We start from the raw sequence: 21285 nt of genomic DNA, 5'->3' as shown, positions 1-21285 counted from the left end.
CAACTAATTCAGTACAGACTGAATATAGGATCTGAGGCCATTCTGTACAATGCGGCCACATGTATATGGGGCAATAATTTTACAATTAATTTATCAGAAAGATTACTAGATTTTGTTTTCTAACTGTCCATTTTGTAATGACAAATTGATACCTCTAGTATATTCAATACTGCATTCATCATGCATCATTTTTAAATGCTTTGCAATGCTTTCCATTGAATGTGGAAATTGAATATATTGCAACAACATCATTTTAATTGATATTCTATAAATTGGCTAAGCTTTGTCTAATCACCTCTTAACTAATCACTGGTATTGCCCTGAACATTCAAAGGCATTACCATCGCTGAATCCCCCACTATCAACATCCTGGGGGTTAACATTGACCAGAAACTGAACTGGACTCGCCATATAAATATTGTGGCTACAAGAGCAGGTCAGTGGCTAGGAATGCTGTAGCGAGTAACTTGTCTCCCAGTTACCTAAAGCCTGTCATCCATCTATAAGGTGCAAGTCAGGAGTGTGATGGAATACTCTCCACTTGCCTGGATGTGTGCAGTTCCAACAACACTGAAGCAGCGTAAATGCTTTGCAATGCTTTCCATTGAATGTGGAAATTGAATATATTGCAACATCATTTTGTCCAGGACAAAGCAGCCTGCTTGATTGCTACCCCTTCCACATTCACTTCCTCCACAGATGCACAGTGCATCTACAAGATGCACTGCAGCAACTCACTAAAGTTCTTTAGGCAGCACCGTCCAAATCCACGACCACTATCTAGAAGGACAAGAGCAGCAGATACCTGGGAACACCACCACCTGAACATTCTCCTCCAAGCCACTCACCAACCTGACTTTGAAATATGTTGTCGCTCCTTCACTGTTGCTGGGTGAAAATCCTGGAACTCCCTCCCTGACAGCACTGTGGGTGTACTTATACTTCAGGACAGCAGCAGTTCAAGAAGGCAACTCACCAGAGCAACTAGTGATGAGCAAATAATTGCTGGTCTAGCCAGGGACGCCCACATCCCATAAATGAATAAAAGAAAAATGTGCTGATGCTCGCATGCGATTCCAGAATCATATTTTCATGTTAGATTGATTTGGAATATGTTATTAGGATATGCTTGGCTAAAGGCTGTTAACTTAATTACAAATGCTATGGGCTAAAGTTATAGTCTGTATTTTATCTAATGGAATTTGATTTTAAGTGGACTTCTCAAAATCAGTTAATCTTGTACAAATGAAACACTTCCAAATACAAATCCATACATTTCTCAATTCATTTATTAGGCGTAGATGGCTGGTAAACACTTGTATAATATGGACCAAAACACAGATTGATCATTCATGCAATCATTCTTGTAGCCAATATATCATGCAAATTGAAATTGTGTAATTACAAAAAAAAACATTTGATCAGATTTTTAAAATCTGTTGATAACTAAAAAGATACAAATTACTACCTTTTGTAAAATGTTAAGCAAAATACTTCAACACATAATTCCCAAATGGAATAAGGGAATATTACTTTCACAAACATTCATAGACTACCATATTTGCATGGCACATATTTATGTAGTGTCTTTCATATCATACAAATAGTATCATACAGGATCAAACCTTACTCAAAATCATTAAACAAGGACCTATGGTGTTTAGTGTGAGCCTTTTGCCAACTAAAGAAGTTCGAAGCCCACCATTGACCTTGTTTCCCATTCCTGAAAATGTCCCCCCACTCCAAAATCAATGTGCATGTTTATCAGTGGTTTTCTTCAGTTAGAAATGATCAGCTGAAAGTAGGATAAACCACACCACTCTTTACTGCAAGAGGAACTCAAACATGCAGACAGCATTACATTTGAGAATTTGACCTCTGAAAGTTAGAAGTATGAATCTATTCAAGTCACTGACCAAACTAGCTATCATTCCCAAAAGACAGTTATTCACATGTACTAAAATTATGTTGCTGAAACAAGATACATTGAACCTTTTAGTTTTGCACTCACCAGGAGACTTCACAAGAATATCAATGAGAGAGAGAAACAACAATTTATAATCAGCACTCCTTTCTCATTTATAGTATAAATGGTTGCTTTCCCCTTATATTGGGTATTCCTGCAAAGTGTCCTGACGAAGACAAAACAAAAGAGCTTCAACATGTCTCTTTTTTCAGCAATACTCAAAGTTCTGTACTACCAAATGACTATACTAAGATTGTACAAACAATTAAAATACAATTAAACCTGCACATTTTGAATTGAATATTTTTAAAGTCTTTTGTCATATGCTTTTATGACTTTGTACAAAAGCAGTGTCTTGTGCAAAATATCTGTATGGCTTTTATTATTTTAAGATCATTGCAGTGTTGCTCTTTGTGATTTTAATAGAGGATACATCTGTTTAGATTTTCTTTATGTATTCAAAAGCATTTTTGGACCTGTTGGGAAATGCACTTTTAAAACAAAGTACAGCACGGTTAACCCAGATTCTCTTTGAGGCAAATGTGGATTTGAATCTTAAAATGTATTAGTTGTCCAATACTTGACCACTAGCCAGGTGTGGCTAATTGCATCACTGACTAACAAATAAAACATTAGTCATAGACGTCACTGTTGGGCATGTAAGATTACTTGGTACACCGTTTGCCCTGTGTACTTTAACCTTTTTTTGGTAAAATAATGATGAAAAGCACAGTGAGAGTGTTCTTGATTGTTGAGTGTTTTACTTCTTTGGTTACTGAATGGTGGTACATGTTTGTTAAGTAACTATACAGGAAGTACACTTACCTGTATTTGGTGAGCATATGTAAGGCATTTTCTGCTAAAGTTAATACAAATTGCTAACACAGTGTCAATAAAGTCATGTGTGTGGTTAGCAGTGGTTTCTATTGACAGCATTGTCCTAAGCACATACTTAATTTTAACCGCGTTACACATATTCTGCAAACTTTAAGCTCATTGTTCACAGATGGTGATTTCAAAAGAACTTGAACATTTGGTCTAGAATAATTTACAGTTTGAGAAAGTGTGCCAAGTAAAATGCATGAAACTGATGAAATATATTAAAAATGATAAGATACATCAAACATGAAGGAAATAATCGCTGGATGGGGTTTAACCTGTAGTAACTTTTGCACTGCATGGTCATCATTTCTGCTAACTCATAATACAATAACTAAAAAATGTTTTAAGTCCTGGCAAATCGCCATTAAAAATTGTGGCAAGTTCTAAATTCACAAATAGGATTGACAAAAAGTAATTTTGAAAACTGCAGAGTTTGCAGGTTACAATCCATAAACAATTGTATTGGTCAAATATTACCATTAAACATAAAAGAAAAACAAAATCCCTGAAAACCTCAGCAGGACTGCCAGCATCTGTGGAGGGGAACAGAAGTCCAATAGGATTCTTCTCCAGAACTAATATGCCTCTTTCTTCTGAAGGAGGGTCATAATCAGACTCAAAACGTTAACTGTTTCTCTCCCCACAGATGCTGCAAGACCTGCTGAGTTTTTAAAGTATTTTTGTTTCTATTTTTAAATTTCCAGCATCCGCAATATTTTGCTTTATTTTTACTACTTGAAGATAGTCAGACATTAGAGTATTCGAATTGTAATTTGGATTACAATGATAGCAGTGCAATGATTAATTTTCCATCAATTCATCACCTCCCCTCCCCAACCAGGCAAATAACCTTTTGTAATTGCTTTCGGCATAAACTATGAAAGTGTGTCCTTTTGCCAGCCAAAGAATATAGTTGTCTCGATTTTAAAAAGATATGGTAAATGCTGTACAATGGCAACAATTTAAGGCAGTTGTTTGACTGCATCTTCAAGATCATGTTAGGAACAGATTTTAGTCGTGCTTCCTAAATATCTTCTTTTTAGTTCCCTTTCCTGCCAATTTTCTTCCTTTTCCTTAAGGTACCGAATCTAGACTAAGGTATGGATTTCAGCAGCAACAGGCCATCCATAAATTTATTGAAGCAGGTATTCATCCGGTATAAACTTGGTGTTGGCAGGCTGTTTGATAACAGAAGGCAGCATAGTCAAGTCCAAACCTATCATCACTTATGCTAACTGACACACACTTCCACCAGTGACCAGGAGTGTGTATACATCCATTTTAAAAACACAGTAATTTATTCTACACAGGAAAACATTAACCCAAAAGCTAAAATATTATGTTCTATTCCATTTTAAAAGATCAACATTACAGAACCACTGGATACTAATAGATATTAATAGTGGAGAAGATTAAACTGATGGGATCAAAGCAAACTTGCTGCACAAGCTTACTGTTGCAGAGAAAAAGCGATTTTGTAAACTTTATTATACTTTGCTCTGATTTCAAATCATAAGCTGAACTATTTAGTCATGCAGATATACTAAATATGATTCTGCAGTTTATTGTAAACCAACTACAAGTTTTAAAAAAGTGTAAACTGACAAAAACAGGTATACAAGTTGCAGCAGGACTTGGGACTTACAAATTGGAGCCAACAGAAATATCAGAATGATCCTTTGTACTGGATCGACAAATCATAAGTGCAGTTTTCACATCAGTGTGAACAATACGCCATGTTGCAGATAGGTTCTACAACCTCATTTAAAACCAACAGCTTTGAAATTATATTGTAGGAGACTTATAAACTGAACACCAATGCCCTTATCTGAAAATCCAGTGAGCTATTTTAGTTGAGACTTCTAAAGTAAATGGAATAAAGCTTCTGTTAAAATAACAGATCGAAGAATTTTGGTCAAACACAAATGAACATTTGTACATTAGCATCCCAATGAGTAATTTCTGGGTGCAAATGCTTCATGTGAAATGAATGATTGTAGAATCATGAAAATGGAAGCTTAAGTTGAAAGCCTAGTGAATTTCCACAACTGAAAAAAAAATTCCACTCTACATTTTTTAATCCGTGCAGAAATAGACAGATTTAATTAGTCTCCCACAGCTTAATATAAAATACATTCTTAGAAGCATAGCGGAATGCTACATTTATTTTAAAATGACTCCCATTGATTGTATTATGTATCTTATGATTCAAGTGCATCTTTTGCCAATTAGAAACACAGGATTTTCCCATCTGTTCTCAACTCTTTCCTGTTCCCTTCTATTGTGTGTCCACTCCCTTTTTATCACTTAAAAGCATTGCATTAGTCATTACAACACTTCTCGGAATTTTATTAGTGCACTGCTATTGAAAGAGATTCCTGTACATATCCTCTGGGACAAATATAGTTTATTTTAGATACTGGCCAGATTACTTCCCTACATTGGAGATTAAAGTATTGGAATTTTTGAAGCCTGCAGCCCTAAAATAAACTAAAAAGCAAACAATAATCCATGTCTATACATAGAAGTTCCAAAAGAAAATGCAAATATACATGACTGCAGTATATTGATTTTTAAAAACCTCCCCCATTATTGTTATGCAACTTATGCTACAAGCACTTCTTTTGTAGCGCTGCATTTCAATTAAAAATACTGTTTAATGTTCTGAACATTTGCCAGATATATATATATATGTATGTATATATAGTTGATAAATTCATGGAGGTGACAATGCAAACAAAGAATCTTTTTCTGCATAATGTGCAACTTTTGAGGAATCTTGGACAATGCTACGTCGCTTTAGCGGCAAAAGGTTGGAATCCAAAAAAATTGCTTTTAAAAAGTGTACATTTATTAAAAATTAATTGAAAAGCCCATTTAACATTACACTATAAATTACAAATGTTGACTGAAGTTGAGCTTCCTTATAAACTCCAAAACTATAGAGAATATTTATGATTCTACCCTCCGGATAGCACTAGTTATATAAATGTGAAAGGATTTTACTTACCATACTTGGTGATGTCTAGGTAACAAGAGTATTGATCATATTTGTCAACTGATATCAAATATTGGACTACAAAAAAGAAATGTTCTTGCTTGTAATGAGCATTTAGCAATAATCACAGTTATTATTGCCAACCAGTGATCTTGAGAGAACATGATGAAATACAACGGCCTATTATGTCTTGGGTAGAATATATTAAAGGCAACGAACACCAAGAATAACATTGATTCACTCCACTTTTACTGTATAAATTGATTTTTTTTGCTACAGTTACAAAATACCAGTGATATATAGTTTGACACCAATGTTGCGGGAGTGGTGGGGGTTACCGTGGGGATAGGAACAGTGCTGAATAAATAGTATTTTGACGTACTGTATCAGATAACCAATAATGATTTAATAACATTTGTGCATTGAATAAGTGTCAATAATTTTCCTGTATTTCTGTAAATGTTCTATTTTTGTCTTTACTCATTCCAATAGAGGTTTTAATTTTTAAAGCCTATTTTTAAGATAGTGCAAGTTAGTGTAGTGTTTTCCCCCAAATTGAGGTAAAGGTGAGTCTCATGTTGAGGTACATAAGTAGCAGTGAGATTTCAGTACCTTATTCAAGTGATTCTGCATGTATGAACGAGGGAGTTATGTGGCAGTATACTATTTGTCTATAGAAATTATCATGGTCAACAGAAGGTGAAAGACAGTTTAAGAATTTCTCTTCATCTTTTGAAGGCTTACGCAGGTATAAGTATGATTGAGGACCTAGTTGTTTATTATCCTACCCTATCTATACAGGAAGCATCCCATAAGCACCATCAACCTCCTGCTGTCATCACGTAATCCTTTGGGGGAGAGAGAGAAATAAAATCTGAAGCCATTTTAAGAAAATAGTTGTGGGATCAGGGTAGGGAGGGTAGAGTTAGAAAGCTGGGGGTAACTCCAGGTCGCAGGAAAATTGGGCGCAGTGTAGAGGGTGTCCAGTTCCCTAATCACCGGTTACCTGTCCCTACACTGAATGGCTGCAGTCATCCCTTACATCACCTGAGTGGCTCATTAAATGAGTATTAGCAAGCTAATGCTCATGTGGGGGTCACCACAGCCGAGCTTGATGATCCTGTCATCATTTGATATCAACATGTGCACTTTTTAGCATGCGTCACTGGATGGTTATCAGGGAAGAAGGCACCAACATTTTTCTCCCTTTGCCTAGGGAAATTGTAACCAACCTTAGTACCTGCCCCATTTTCCCATTGGAGATCAGCTGACTCAGCCTAAACCAAAGGATTGAACATGGGGCCCATGTATATGTATGGTTCAGTGTTCTGGATGTCTTAGTATTACATAATACCTTTACCGCTCCTTTCCTGATCTCCACCAAGGGGGCAGAGGTGGTCTGAGTAAGCCCCTGGGAACTGTGATGGAATTGGTTTTAAACAATATTTACTGTATTTACTAACCAAATTAATTTCAAAACAATAAATATGCATTCTTTTATTCACATATGCCTTCAGTTATTCTGATGTTTGACATAGGCACTTGAGGTGCTTTATCTTTTCCCTTTAAAACTGGCACAAATAAAAATAGTAAGAAGTTTAACAACACCAGGTTAAAGTCCAACGGGTTTATGCACTTTAACCTGGTGTTGTTAAACTTCTTACTGTATTTACCCCAGTCCAACGCCAGCATCTCCACATCACAAGTAAAAATATCATACTATCGGGTATCCTTAGCATTCACTGGACTTTCATAAAGATAATGTGCACTAGTTATTTTAATGTTTTGTAAACCAGCAGCCTATCCTTTGTAGTCACTGGATTTTCATAATGATAAATTTGTGCATTAGTCATTTAAGTTAGTGTTTTTTAAACCAGTTACTTGCAAAGTCTCTGTTATTCTGTTAGCCAGAACATTTTAGTGATGACAATGCCAGAAAACAGGCAAGTAGTGTTGGAGTGATAGTTCCTGGATCAACTTGGGGAAGGTACCAATTATTTTTAAAAATCTATATCTGATAGCACCATCACAAAACGGGGAACATTCGGCCTTGTTTATCTCCTTTTGCCTCTCCTCCTGAAGCTGCTGACTGATGCCGTGTTCAGTTCCATAGACATCAGTAGCCCAAAGTGGTCACTTACACAGTGCAAGTTGGCATGCTACTCCCAAAAGGGTGGGCATCACAACAGAGTCCAATTCTTGCAAGTACATGACCCAATGGGAGTCACCAGATTCTAATGGGGTGTGGGAAGCCTGGACTGATTTCTGCTCCCACCACCTCATCCCTCAGCTGATCAAGGCCAAATGTAGTACATAATAAAACTGTCCTGGCTAAAATGAGAAATTACTGGATGCCAAACTCAAGACCTTCAGACCATAGTTCTATACCAAATTGGAACGTTTAGTCACTAGGCCATAAGGAATATCCTGATTGTACATATCAATTTTCATTTCTCTACCAGAGATAATAAAGCTGAAATAGAAGGAAAGAAAAACAGATGATGTGTGGCACCCCCCAATACCCATTTTATATATCAAGCACTTCCCTTGCTGGATCCAGCCAGATTATAAAACAAATGAAAACTGAACTTTATGTATGGTACCACTTGTATACTTCCAAGGAAGCGACTACTGGATTAGTATGTGGAGGTAAAAGAGACAAGTCAAGTTTAAAACTTTAGCATGAAATTGTCCTCTTTTTTAAAAGAAAAAGAACTGCGCACAATGAAGTTATTAATTAAAAACCATTTGTGATCCATCATCCATTCTAAACTTGTTATCTTCCCATTGTCTTCGCAGCTGTATTATATCCCTTCCAAACCATTCATGTAGTCTGGTAAAGCTGAGTGTCCCTGCTGTTGTATTGTTATCTTGGGTGAGCATCAGCCCACCAATTGCAGATGTTATCCCTCCTGTTCCTGATTTCCTCCTAGGGGGGAGAGGTGGCGGTAAGCGTTGTGTATGTAGGGGTCTTTCCGGCACCTGTTCTGGGAAATATTTTGAGATATCACTATTATCATTAACAGCATGTGCTTTGCCATTCAATTCAGCATCATTAGTTTGATCTAGTGTAGTACTCCAGGGGACATAACCATTCTCCTTAACAGGAGTCCTATAAGATACAGAGAAATTATGTGAGATTAGTGATGTATTATGAGGATTGACTGCTTGCTTGCGCAGAAGTTGTTTTCTCTGGCCTTTGCGACTGGATCTATTTTGCTGCATGTCTTCCAATTGCTTTTCAAGTTCCTTCACAACAATCCTCATATAGTCAAAGCTTGCACGAGATAAAGCTTTAACCCAGGACTCCATTTCTTCCTGGCTTTCAGCAGCCATTTTATATATCCGTGATTTAACACTGTCAAACTTGATTGCAAAGGCATAATCCTCTGAAGATTCACACAACTCCACAGTACATCCTTCAAGAATGATCACTCCAATTGGCTCTCTACTGTCCTTTTCTTCAAAGTAAAAAAACAGATTACCCTTCAAAACAAACCAGCGTCTGTGGTAAGCAGTGTTCCGCTCCCCCTTCTTATGCAAGTATCCAGTCTTGTCAGTAGGAGAATCACAGGTGGCATAGTAAGCCACACTCCGTTCATTTAACTTCATGCTTTAGTTTCTACAAATCAAAGAAACACAAAGGACATCTGAAATGGAGGATACAGTTATTCTGACAAAACAGCTAAAGAATTACTGCAAAATGTAAATCCCTACCCTAACTGGCATGCAGATTTGGTTACATTTCAGAGGCAGGTTATCGGGCACCAGTAACATTACAAACAAACAGAGCCAACCCATCTCACGGAGGAGGAAATAAAATCTCCTTGTGGATGATGTGTTTAATTTGCTGAGAAATAGATTGAAAGAACATACCAGGATACAGTGATATGAAAGTACTCAGGAAATACCTACATGAAAATATATGCACAAAGAGGTACTCAGTAAATTGTATACGCTTCATAGTTGAATGGAATGAAATGAGAGGTGGAACTGTTTCTGTCAAAGTGTCACATGAAAGCATAAGGACTCTAGATATTACCCAAATCTTTAAATAAAATAGCGATGCGAGATGTAGCTTTAATTTAAAGGATGAATAATGGGGGGAATTTTCCCATCCCACCCGCCGCTGGAATCATAGCAGGCGCGGGGGAGGGGAGAACCTTGCAAAGGTTCATTGACCCCGGGTGTGATTTTCCCGTTTTGGGGCAAGCATGGCCGGAAAATCCTGCCCAATGTGGGGGGGGCATTGTTGGTCAGGGAAAATGTTACAGCGGTACTCAGGCAGGATAGATTAGGGAGCTTGTCTACAGAGGCCCTATGGGTGGAGCTGAGAAACAGGAACGGTATGACCACATTAACGGGGTTGTATTATGGACCACCCAATAGTCAGCGAGAATTGGAGGAGCAAATCAGCAGAGACATAGCAGACAACTGTAAGAAACACAAAGTTGTGATAGTAGGGGATTTTAATTTTCCACATATAGATTGGGACTCGCATACTGTTAAAGGTTTAGACGGGGTAGAGTTTGTAAAATGTGTTCAGGAGAATTTTCTACATCAGTATATAGAGGTGCCAACTAGAGAGGATGCGATATTGGATCTCCTATTGGGAAATGAGTTAGGGCAGGTGATGGATGGGAGTGTGAGGGAACACTTTGGATCCAGTGATCATAATGCCATTAGTTTCAACCTGATCATGGATAAGGATAGATCTGGTCCTCGGGTTGAAGTTCTGAACTGGAAAAAGGCCAAATTTGATGAAATGAGAAGGGATCTGGGAAGTGTGGATTGGCACAGGCTGTTCTCTGGTAAGGATGTAAATGGAAAGTGGGAGGCCTTCAAAGGAGAGATTTTGAGAGTGCAGAGTTTGTATGTTCCTGTCAGGATTAAAGACAAAGTAAATAGGAATAAGGAACCTTGGTTCTCGAGGGAGATTGTAACACTGATTAAGAGGAAGAGAGAGTTGTATGAAATGTACAGGCAGCAAGGAACAGATCAGATGCTCGAGGAGTATAAAAAGTGCAAGAAGCTACTTAAGAGGGAAATCAGGAGGGCTAAAAGAAGACATGAGGTTGCTTTGGCAGACAGAGTGAAGGAAAATCCAAAGAGCTTCTATAGGTATATTAGGAGCAAAAGGATAGTGAGGGATAAAATTGGTCCTCTTGAAGACCAGAGTGGTAGACTGTGTATGGAACCAAAAGAGATGGGGGAGATACTAAATGGTTTTTTTGCATCCGTATTTACTGAGGAAACGGGCATGGAGTCTACGGAAATAGGGCAAACAGGTAGGGAGGTCATGGAACCTTTACAGATTAAAGGGGAGGAGGTGCTTGCTGTCTTGAGGCAAATCAGAGTGGATAAATCCCCAGGACCGGACAGGGTATTCCCACGGACCTTGAGGGAAGCTAGTGTTGAACTTGCAGGGGCCCTGGCAGACATATTTAAAATGTCAGTATTCACGGGGGAGGTGCCGGATGATTGGAGGGTGGCTCATGTTGTTCCATTGTTTAAAAAAGGTTCCAAAAGAAATCCGGGAAATTATAGGCCAGTAAGTTTGACGTCGGTGGTGGGCAAGTTATTGGAAGGTGTGATAAGGGATAGGATCCACAAATATTTGGATAGACAGGGACTTATTAGGGAGAGTCAACATGGCTTTGTGTGTGGTAGGTCATGTTTGACCAATCTATTAGAGTTTTTCAAGGAGGTTACCAGGAAAGTGGATGAAGGGAAGGTGGTGTATGTTGTCTACCTGGATTTCAGCAAGGTCTTTGACAAGGTCCCTCATGGGAGGTTAGTTAGGAAGGTTCAGTCGCTGGGTATACATGGGGAGGTAGTAAATTGGATTAGACACTGGCTCAATGGAAGAAGCCAGAGAGTGGTTGTGGAGGATTGCTTCTCTGAGTGGAGGCCTGTGACTAGTGGTGTGCCGCAGGGATCGGTGTTGGGTCCATTGTTGTTTGTCATCTATATCAATGATTTGGATGATAATGTGGTAAATTGGATCAGCAAATTTGCTGATGATACAAAGATTGGAGGTGTAGTGGACAGTGAGGAAGGTTTTCAAAGCTTGCAGAGGGATTTGGACCAACCAGAAAAATGGGCTGAAAAATGGCAGATGGAATTTAATGCAGACAAGTGTGAGATATTGCACTTTGGAAGGACAAACCAAAGTAAAACGTACAGGGAAAATGGTAGGACTCTGAAGAGTGCAGTTGAACAGAGGGATCTGGGAATACAGGTACAGAATTCACTAAAAGTGACATCACAGGTGGATAGGGTCGTAAAGAGTGCCTTTGGTACATTGGCCTTTATAAATCGGAGTATCGAGTATAAAAGTTGAAGTGCTATGGTAAGGTTATATAATAATAAGTCTCACAACACCAGGTTAAAGTCCAACAGGTTTATTTGGTAGCAAATACCATAAGCTTTTGGAGCGCTGCTCCTTCGTCAGACTTGCAGGCTGTCCTGTCTGGAGACAATACACATCTCTTTAACCTGTGCTTAATGCTCCCTCCACCCACATTGTCTGTATCTTTAAGACCTGGCTGACTGTAGGGATTCGCATTCTAATCAGTATTCTGTAACTTGATTTTGTGTCTTTGTGCACTGTTTGAGAGCACATTTCCACTCCATCTGACGAAGGAGCAGCGCTCCGAAAGCTTATGGTATTTGCTACCAAATAAACCTGTTGGATTTTAACCTGGTGTTGTGAGACTTCTCACTGTGTTCACCCCAGTCCAACGCCGGCATCTCCACACCAAGGTTATATAAGGCAGTGGTGAGGCCGAATTTAGAGTATTGTGTAAAGTTTTGGTCACCTAGTTACAGGAAGGATGTAAATAGGGTTGAAAGAGTGCAGAGAAGGTTCACAAGGATGTTGCCGGGACTTGAGAAGCTGAGTTACAGAGAGTGATTGAATAGGTTGGGACTTTATTCCCTGGAGCGTAGAAGAATGAGGGGAGATTTGATAGAGGTGTATAAGATTTTGATGGGTATAGAGTGAATGCAAGCAGGCTTTTTCCGCTGAAGCTAGGGGAGAAAAAAACCAGAGGGCATGGGTTAAGGGTGAAAGGAGAAAAGTTTAAAGGGAATATTAGGGGGGGCTTCTTCACGCAGAGAGTGGTGGGAGTGTGGAATGAGCTGCCGGATAAAGTGGTAAATTTTAATATTTAAGAAAAAGTTGGATGGGTTCATGGATGAGAGAGGTGTGGAGGGATATGGTCCAAGTGCAGGTCAATGGGACTAGGCAAAAAATGGTTCGGCATAGACAAGAAGGGCCAAAAGGCCTGTTTCTGAGCTGTAATTTTGTATGATTCTATGATGTGTTCTGAACATTTGGTCCATTATTTTATTGTGCATATTAGACCATTTATCTTAATTTGAGTAACTGGTTATATGACAATATTACAAACGGTATTTTCTATACTCTAATAATATGAACCATAATTTTAATTCTGCACATTGCATGTTGTTGTGGCATATCATCAGGGGTTATCTTAGGGCAGTGAGCTTAGAGGGGGAAAGAGATGCAGACACACACACACACACACACGTACACACACAAACACACACACACGTACACACACACACGTACACGTACACGTACACACACACACGTACACACACACACGTACACACACACACGTACACACACACACGTACACACACACACACGTACACACACACACGTACACACACACACGTACACACACACACGTACACACACACACACACGTACACACACACACACGTACACACACACACACGTACACACACACACGTACACACACACACGTACACACACACACGTACACACACACACGTACACACACACACGTACACACACACACGTACACACACAGAAAAAATTCAGGAGGAGTTGGTCCCAGGGATGAGGAACTTGAGTTACATAGTAGGAGAAGTTGGGATTACTTTCTTCGGAGAAGGGAAGGTTGAGAAGAAATTTGATAGTGATATTCAAAATCATGAAGGGTCCAGACAGAGTAGATGGGGAGAAACTGTTCCCTGTGTTGTAGGATCAAGAACTTGAAATATAAAGGTAATTGGCAAAAGAGGCAATGGTGACATGAGGAAAACCTTTTTCACGCTGTGAGTGATTATGATCTGGAATGCCCGAGAGTGTGGTGGAGACAGGTTTAATCAATGCATTTGAGAGAGAATTGGATTACCAGCTGAAAAGGAAGAACATGTAGGGTTACAAGGAGAGTGGCACTAGGGAAATTCCTCCTTCAGAGAGCTGGCAGAGACAAATGAACCAATTGGCTGTGTTTGTGTTGTGCTGCATTATTCTATGATTCCTATGAAGAAGCTTTTTTAAAAAAAACAAGTAAATTGTTGTAATCTGGAATGCACTATCTGAAAGGGTGGTGGATTTAAAACTAACATTGAAAAAAAAACTGGATAAATACTTGAAGGGACTGTGTGGAAAGAGCCATTCATAGCCACTGATACTAACTCTGTCAATAATGCAAACAAATTTTATTAATAAGACTGTTCTGTGGATCCATAACATTTAGTCCAAGAGTATAACATTGGAAGAGGAAGAGGTGATGTTGCCAATCCTGTTCTGTATCCATGTTTTTAAATGAAGTTCAAACTCCTTTGCCATGCTACACTTTGACCTCTATTCAGTTTCAATACCCCAGTAGATGCTATTCCTTGGTGATAGATCCTGAATACTGTCAATCCAGAACATGTCCCAAAATAACACAGCTGTCAGAACATAGCCAAGGCTCCCTACCAAATCAAAGAGGTGAAAGAGATACTGGTTTCAGAGCAGAGCTAGGACACAGTTTGAAAAAGGAAGGTTTGCAAGAAAATGTGATGAAACATTCAGTCTTCTGTGTAAAAGCCTTTACTTTGTAATTAGCACAAGCGATTCTTCGGAATATCCAAGAAATTATAATCAACATGATACATGTTGCATTTAAAGCTTTTGTGGAGAGATATAGAACATCGTAACACAGAGAGAGGACATTTGATCTATCACTACTTTGATGAATAAATCCAAAACTAATTCAACTGACCTGCATTCTTCTTATAACTAAGGTTGTTAGGGTAGGAAATAGTTAACATAAGACCATAAGATATAGGAGAAGAATTAGGCCATTCGGCCCATTGAGTCTGCTCCGCCATTCAATCATGGCTGATATGATTTTCATTCCTATTTTCCTGCCTTCTCCCCGTAACCCTTGATCCCCTTAATAACAGTTAAGGAGTGTTTAAGTTGACAATTGTAGGTTACTTGTAATCACAACACTGGGTGAATATAAAAAGGAGACACCCTTTTAAAGGTACCATCCCATTATTTCATTTGCTAATGAAATCTGGAATTGAAGCTCGTATCAGTAATGATGACTATGAAAGGTTTGTTGCAAAAACCCATTTGGTTCACTAAAATCTATTCTTCTTACTTGGTTGGGCCTATATGTGACTCCAGGCCCACATCAATGTGGTTGACTTTTAACTGCCCTCTGAAATGACCTAACAAGAAAAAAAAGAGAGAAGACAAAAAAAGGAAGTTCCCTGTAAGGAAAGAAGACAGAGGAAGAAACAGGAACCCATAAAGTTAAGAAAAGGAGAAACATGCTCCATCTAGAGAAGGGGCTGCAAGGAGCAGGCTTTAAGTGAAGTGAGCTTGGGAGAAGCCCCAATAGCTGATGAGACCTCAGAAGCCGCCCGAAAGATCCAAGAAGGCAACTGAACGTTGGGACAAGGGTATACCTTGGGAGCAGTTGTGTTCTGCTTGACACGGCCAAAAAGCTGAAACTTGTAAGTTAATACTTGAGGGCATGCATTGTTTAATGTGTTTGACCACAGTTTAACGAATAAGTTCCTGAAGAGAAGCAAAGAATCTCACTCTGATTCAGATGCGGCCAAATCAACAGAACCTCAGGAGACAAAAGTGAGATTCATCCACAGGTAGAACAGCGACAGCTACTTGGCCTTTGGATTTTTGTGGCCTAGTGATGCTGCTTGCCCTGCCCCAAAATGCTTAATTTGCAGGGAGAATCTCTCAAACATTATAATGTACCAAGTAAGCTGAAGTACCATTTCAATACAAAACACTGTTTGCTCGCCAACAAGGATATGCAGTGCTCCAAAGCACCCAAGAACAAGACGTAAAGGAAAATCAATATATGATGGATTGTGTCCAGGTTTAGGAAGACTTGACTGGATACGTGATCCATTTAGTTTACTTTCTTTTGAATCGTCAAAGAAATTGTCATTAAAAGAACAAGAGGAATCTGCAGAGCTCAGGATGGATCAGTATAAGTTTATTTATTAGAGTCACAAGTAGGCTTACATTAACATTGCAATTAAGTTACTGTGAAAATCCCCTATTCACCACACTCCAGCGCCTGTTCGGGTACACGGAGGGAGAATTTAGCATGGCCAGTGCACCCAAACAGCGCGTCTTTCGGGCTGTGGGAGGAAACCCATGCAGACACAGAGAGAACGTGCACACTCCACACAGTGACCCAAGCTGGGAATAGAACCCAGGTCACTGGCGCTGTGAGGTAGCAGTGCTAACCACTGTGCCGCCCCCATATATTATACAATGAAACTAAGGTTTACATAGAAGCTTCTGGACACATTATTGTTGCTTGTGTGACAAGAATATCTTATCTATTTCAGATCGCACCATACCAGTACTCTTAATGTTTCCCACAGCCTACTTGTGCAAGTTGGTGCTCTCAACACTCCTTTATGTAAAAAAAATAAAAGGAGGGAGCGCCTGTCAGCGGCGCAAGACCTGAAAGTTGCCTTGTCATCAGTTCCTCCCCGGAACAAGAAACTCTGCTCACAGGGGCAGGTCCAGGTGTCACAATAACACTGATGGCAAGATAATGCTTACAGTATTTCCTTCATTTATGAACTTTCACATTGAGAAATGCAGGCTTAAAAACACTAAAAACTGAAATATTTAACGGGAAACACTTTTAAGTTGTGTACATTTTTAATAAAAATATTGTATTTGATATGCAACTGATGATAAGGCTCTCATTGTAAACTTAAGCTAATGAAAATTGTATTAGAAGGTGACTTTGATATGTTTTTAGGAGGTTATAGAAATAAAAGGCTTTTATTAGCGGGCAGTCCTGAGGTTGCCTCAAAATCTTTTATAGTAAAAAGGTGTGCCTGACATAAAAAGTGGTTGTGAACCACTGTACTAAAGGTTCCTTCTGCAATCAAGTGCCCAAAATTCCATAATATACTGTAACTGTGACCTAACTAGAGTTATAAATTTATTATTCTTTTTCTTTATCAGTCTGTACAAGATTTTGCAACTGAAATAATATACATATATATCCCTTGAAGGCCTTTGTACATCATACTGAAGGGAAACATGAGTAACTCGCTCAAACAAAAATAAAAAATGCTGGAAACATTCAGTTGTCCAGCCAATCCATGAAGGGAGTGGATAAGTTATGTTTCTTGTATACATGCTATAAGAACAACAATTTCAAAAGGAACACGGGGACAATTTCTTACAGTCCTGTTGGAGCATTCAGAACTAAATCATTAACTTGTTTGCTTAGCTGAGTATTTCCAGAACTTTTGGGTTTTGCGTCAGATTTCCAGCTGCTGCAGTTTTAAATAAAAATGTTTTTTATTATCTCTGTGAACTGCATCCCACCACAAACTGAGGTCCATCCACCCAGATCTAGAAGATCCCATGGGATTACTTCTTTGAAAAGCAACAGAGTTGTCTGCAGTGTTATGGTCAACATTCATCCTCAACATCACAAAAACACATTATTTGGTCATGATCACATTGCTGTTTCTTCACCTCCAATGTGCCAGTTCAGGCTTCACCCTACTTGAGGAAGTGAGTATTTGAGGACCAGGATCTCAAACATGAAATGAAGGTCATGGTTTGCCAGGCAGCAGTAATCCCCATACTCCTACATGCTTTGGACAGCCTGTGGCAGGTACCTCAAAGTACTGGAAATGTATCAGCATAAGATCTTCCAAATCAGGTAAGTCCAAAAGAGGCTTCCTTTGTCCAGGCCAATAAGCCAAGTATTGAGGCCTTAATCATTCAAAACCAGCTCCCACTGGATAGGACATAGAATCATAGAAACCTTACCGTGCAGAAGGAGGCCAGTTGGCCCATCGAGTCTGCATCGACAACAATCCCACCTATGTTCTATCCCCGTAATCCCACATATTTACCCCACTAATCCCTCTAACCTACACATCCTGGGACACTAAGGGGCAATTTAGCATAGCCAATGCACCTAACCCGCACATCTTTGGATTATGAGTGGAAACCGGAGTACCCGGAGGAAACCCACGCAGACACGGGGAGAACGAGCAAACTCCACACAAACCGTGACCCAAGCTGGGAATCAAACCCAGGTCCCTGGAGCTGTGAGACAGTAGTGTTAACCACAGTGCTACCGCTTTTTAAAAACATAAACATTCTAAGTAATGAGACTTTTGAGAGAGATAGATATAAAATCATAGAATCCCTACAGTGCACAAGTAGGCCATTTGGCCCATCAAGTCTGCACCGACCACAATCCCAACCTATCCCCATAACCCCACGTATTTACCCTACTGGTCCTCCTGACACTAAGTGGCAATTTAGCATGGCCAATCAACCTAACCCGCACATCTTTGGACTGTGGGAGGAAACCAGAGCACCCGTAGGAAACCCACGCAGACATGAGGAGAATGTGCAAACTCCACACAGAGAGTGACTGAAGCTGGGAATCGAACCCAGGTCCTTGACGCTGTGAGGCAGCAGTGCTAACCACTGTGCCACCGTGCTGCCCATGTTGTTCATGGGCCTGACACCAGAATCCAAAAGCAACCATTCTATTCGGAAGCCATGGCAGGGGACTCTCAGGAGGACAGTGGAAATGCATTAAGGATGTCCGCAAAGCATCCATGAATACATCAAACATCCCAGCCAATTCATAGGAGTCCCTGGCTTGTGACTGGCCAAAAGGGAGGTGGTTTATTCGGAAGGCACCAAACACAACGAGAGGCTTCAGCGGGAGCACGTAGAGGCAAAATCGAGGTGTTGGGGAGAGCACACAAACCTCCAAACAGCTGATCCGCCTGAACCTTCAAACGCCACCCGGCCCCACATGTGGCAGAGGCTACAGATCGCACATTGGACATGCCAGCCATCTGAGAGCCATCAAAACCGGAGGAAAGCAAGTTGTCCTCGATCCCGAGGGGCTGCCTCAAAGAAACAGTTTGTAAACCAGGTACCATGTTCCCTGCAGTGACTACCCTTCAACTGGCAGTAAGAGGGCTCAGGGATGCCCTGGGGAGGGGGGGTGTGAAAGGTGCCGTGCAAGCAAGTTTCCCCTTTTCTTACACAGTAGAATTGAGCGATCACACCGCCTTGTGCAGGTAATACTTGAAGAAAGGAAAGTACTTGGCCAGGAGAGGCGGTTCAGCAGTGGTTGGGCAGGGGTAGGGCAGCCTATCCTCAGAGGCTAATCCAGATGTTTCACTGAAGCAGAAACCTTCCCCCCCCCACCCCCCCAAACAACAAGGGGGGGGGGGGCAATGGCAGCCCTCCCGCGCATGCGCGCTAACGGCCCGACCGGCCGAAAGGCAAACGGTTATTTTTTTGAAAAACGAACCGGCGGCTGCAGGGTTAACCGCCAGAAACAATAATTTTTTTAAAAACCCCCTCAGGTTTGTTGTTTTCTCCGAAGTTGGAATACCTGGCGAGCGGTGATAACAATTCCCGGCTGGGATTTTCCAGTGACCGAGGCCTCGGGCTTCCAGGAGGTGAAAGATTTAAAGGTAAAAGTCTGTGAGGGGCGGGAGGGGGACGGAGAGTTGCACCGTCGGCACCATCAAAGCGGCGCTCTGTAGTCTCAGTGTGTGTGACAGAGTGTGTATTTACTCACGGTTCCGCCTGTCTCAGGCCCCCGCTCGCTCTCATGGTGTTTTTGTTCTTTTCCTTTTACGTTTAAAGATAGTCCAACAAAACGCGTGACGTCACGGGCCAGCCAGCCTGGCTCTTGTTCATTCCCTGATGTGGAGATGCTGGTGTTGGACTGGGGTGAACACAGTAAGAAGCCTCACAACACCAGGTTAAAGTCCAACAGGTTTATTTGGTAGCAAATACCATAAGCTTTCGGAGCGCTGCTCCTTCATCAGATGGAGTGGAAATCTGCTCTCAAACAGTGCACAGAGACACAAAATCAAATTACAGAATACTGATTAGAATGCGAATCCCTACAACCAGCCAGGTCTTAAAGGTACAGACAATGTGGGTGGAGGGAGCATTCAACACAGGTTAAAGAGATGTGTATTGTCTCCAGACAGAACAGCTAGTGAGATTCTGCAAGCCCAGGAGGCAGGCTGTGGGGGTTACTGATAATGTGACATAAATCCAACATCCCGGTTTAGGCCGTCCTCATGTGTGTGGAACTTAGAACATAGAACATAGAACATTACAGCGCAGAACAGGCCCTTCGGCCCACGATGTTGCACCGACCAGTTAAAAAAAAAACTGTGACCCTCCAACCTAAACCAATTTCTTTTCGTCCATGAACCTATCTACGGATCTCTTAAACGCCCCCAAACTAGGCGCATTTACTACTGATGCTGGCAGGGCATTCCAATCCCTCACCACCCTCTGGGTAAAGAACCTACCCCTGACATCGGTTCTATAACTACCCCCCCTCAATTTAAAGCCATGCCCCCTCGTGCTGGATTTCTCCATCAGAGGAAAAAGGCTATCACTATCCACCCTATCTAAACCTCTAATCATCTTATATGTTTCAATAAGATCCCCTCTTAGCCGCCGCCTTTCCAGCGAAAACAATCCCAAATCCCTCAGCCTCTCCTCATAGGATCTCCCCTCCATACCAGGCAACATCCTGGTAAACCTCCTCTGCACCCTCTCCAAAGCCTCCACATCCTTCCTGTAATGTGGGGACCAGAACTGCACACAGTACTCCAAGTGCGGCCGCACCAGAGTTGTGTACAGTTGCAACATAACGCTACGACTCCTAAATTCAATCCCCCTACCAATAAACGCCAAGACACCATATGCCTTCTTAACAACCTTATCTACTTGATTCCCAACTTTCAGGGATCTATGCACACATACACCTAGATCCCTCTGCTCCTCCACACTATTCAAAGTCCTCCCGTTAGCCCTATACTCAACACATCTGTTATTCCTACCAAAGTGAATTACCTCACACTTCTCCGCATTAAACTCCATCCGCCACCTCTCGGCCCAACTTTGCAACCTGTCTAAGTCTTCCTGCAAACTACGACACCCTTCCTCACTGTCTACCACACCACCGACTTTGGTGTCATCAGCAAATTTGCTAATCCACCCAACTATACCCTCATCCAGATCATTAATAAATATTACAAACAGCAGTGGCCCCAAAACAGATCCCTGAGGTACACCACTTGTAAC

At 40.7% G+C, this 21285-nt stretch overlaps 2 protein-coding genes across 3 annotated transcripts in view; one reads left to right on the top strand and one right to left on the bottom strand.

Annotated features, from left to right (window-relative positions):
• Positions 1-1277: 1277 nt before the first annotated feature.
• pheta2 (PH domain containing endocytic trafficking adaptor 2) lies at positions 1278-19813 on the bottom strand. 2 transcript variants are annotated; one of them, XM_078227449.1, is made up of 2 exons: positions 19754-19813; positions 1278-9468 (listed from the first exon to the last, which is right to left on the bottom strand). In XM_078227449.1, exon 2 carries the CDS (start codon positions 9456-9458, stop codon positions 8580-8582), a length of 879 nt encoding a protein of 292 aa, XP_078083575.1. In that variant the 5' UTR covers positions 9459-9468; positions 19754-19813; the 3' UTR covers positions 1278-8579. The 2 variants fall into 2 exon arrangements, with proteins under 2 accessions (XP_078083575.1, XP_078083574.1); XM_078227448.1 differs by having other exon boundaries at positions 19565-19799.
• sh2b3 (SH2B adaptor protein 3) overlaps positions 19417-21285 on the top strand; it is a 238349-nt gene continuing 236480 nt past the window's right edge. The window contains exon 1 of the mRNA XM_078227443.1: positions 19417-19646. The gene's annotated coding sequence lies outside the window, so the exon portion shown is untranslated. The remainder of the gene's footprint in view (positions 19647-21285) is intronic.

Source organism: Mustelus asterias, chromosome 13, assembly GCF_964213995.1.
Source record: "Mustelus asterias chromosome 13, sMusAst1.hap1.1, whole genome shotgun sequence".
NCBI lineage: Eukaryota > Metazoa > Chordata > Chondrichthyes > Carcharhiniformes > Triakidae > Mustelus > Mustelus asterias.
The sequence above is the reverse complement of the archived record's forward strand: the minus strand, read 5'-3'. Positions and strand labels throughout refer to the sequence as shown.

What these genes read in the sequence shown, in the direction of transcription:
- pheta2 (XM_078227449.1), bottom strand. Translation starts at nt 9,458, where the DNA reads ATGAAGTTAAATGAACGGAGTGTGGCTTACTATGCCACCTGTGATTCT.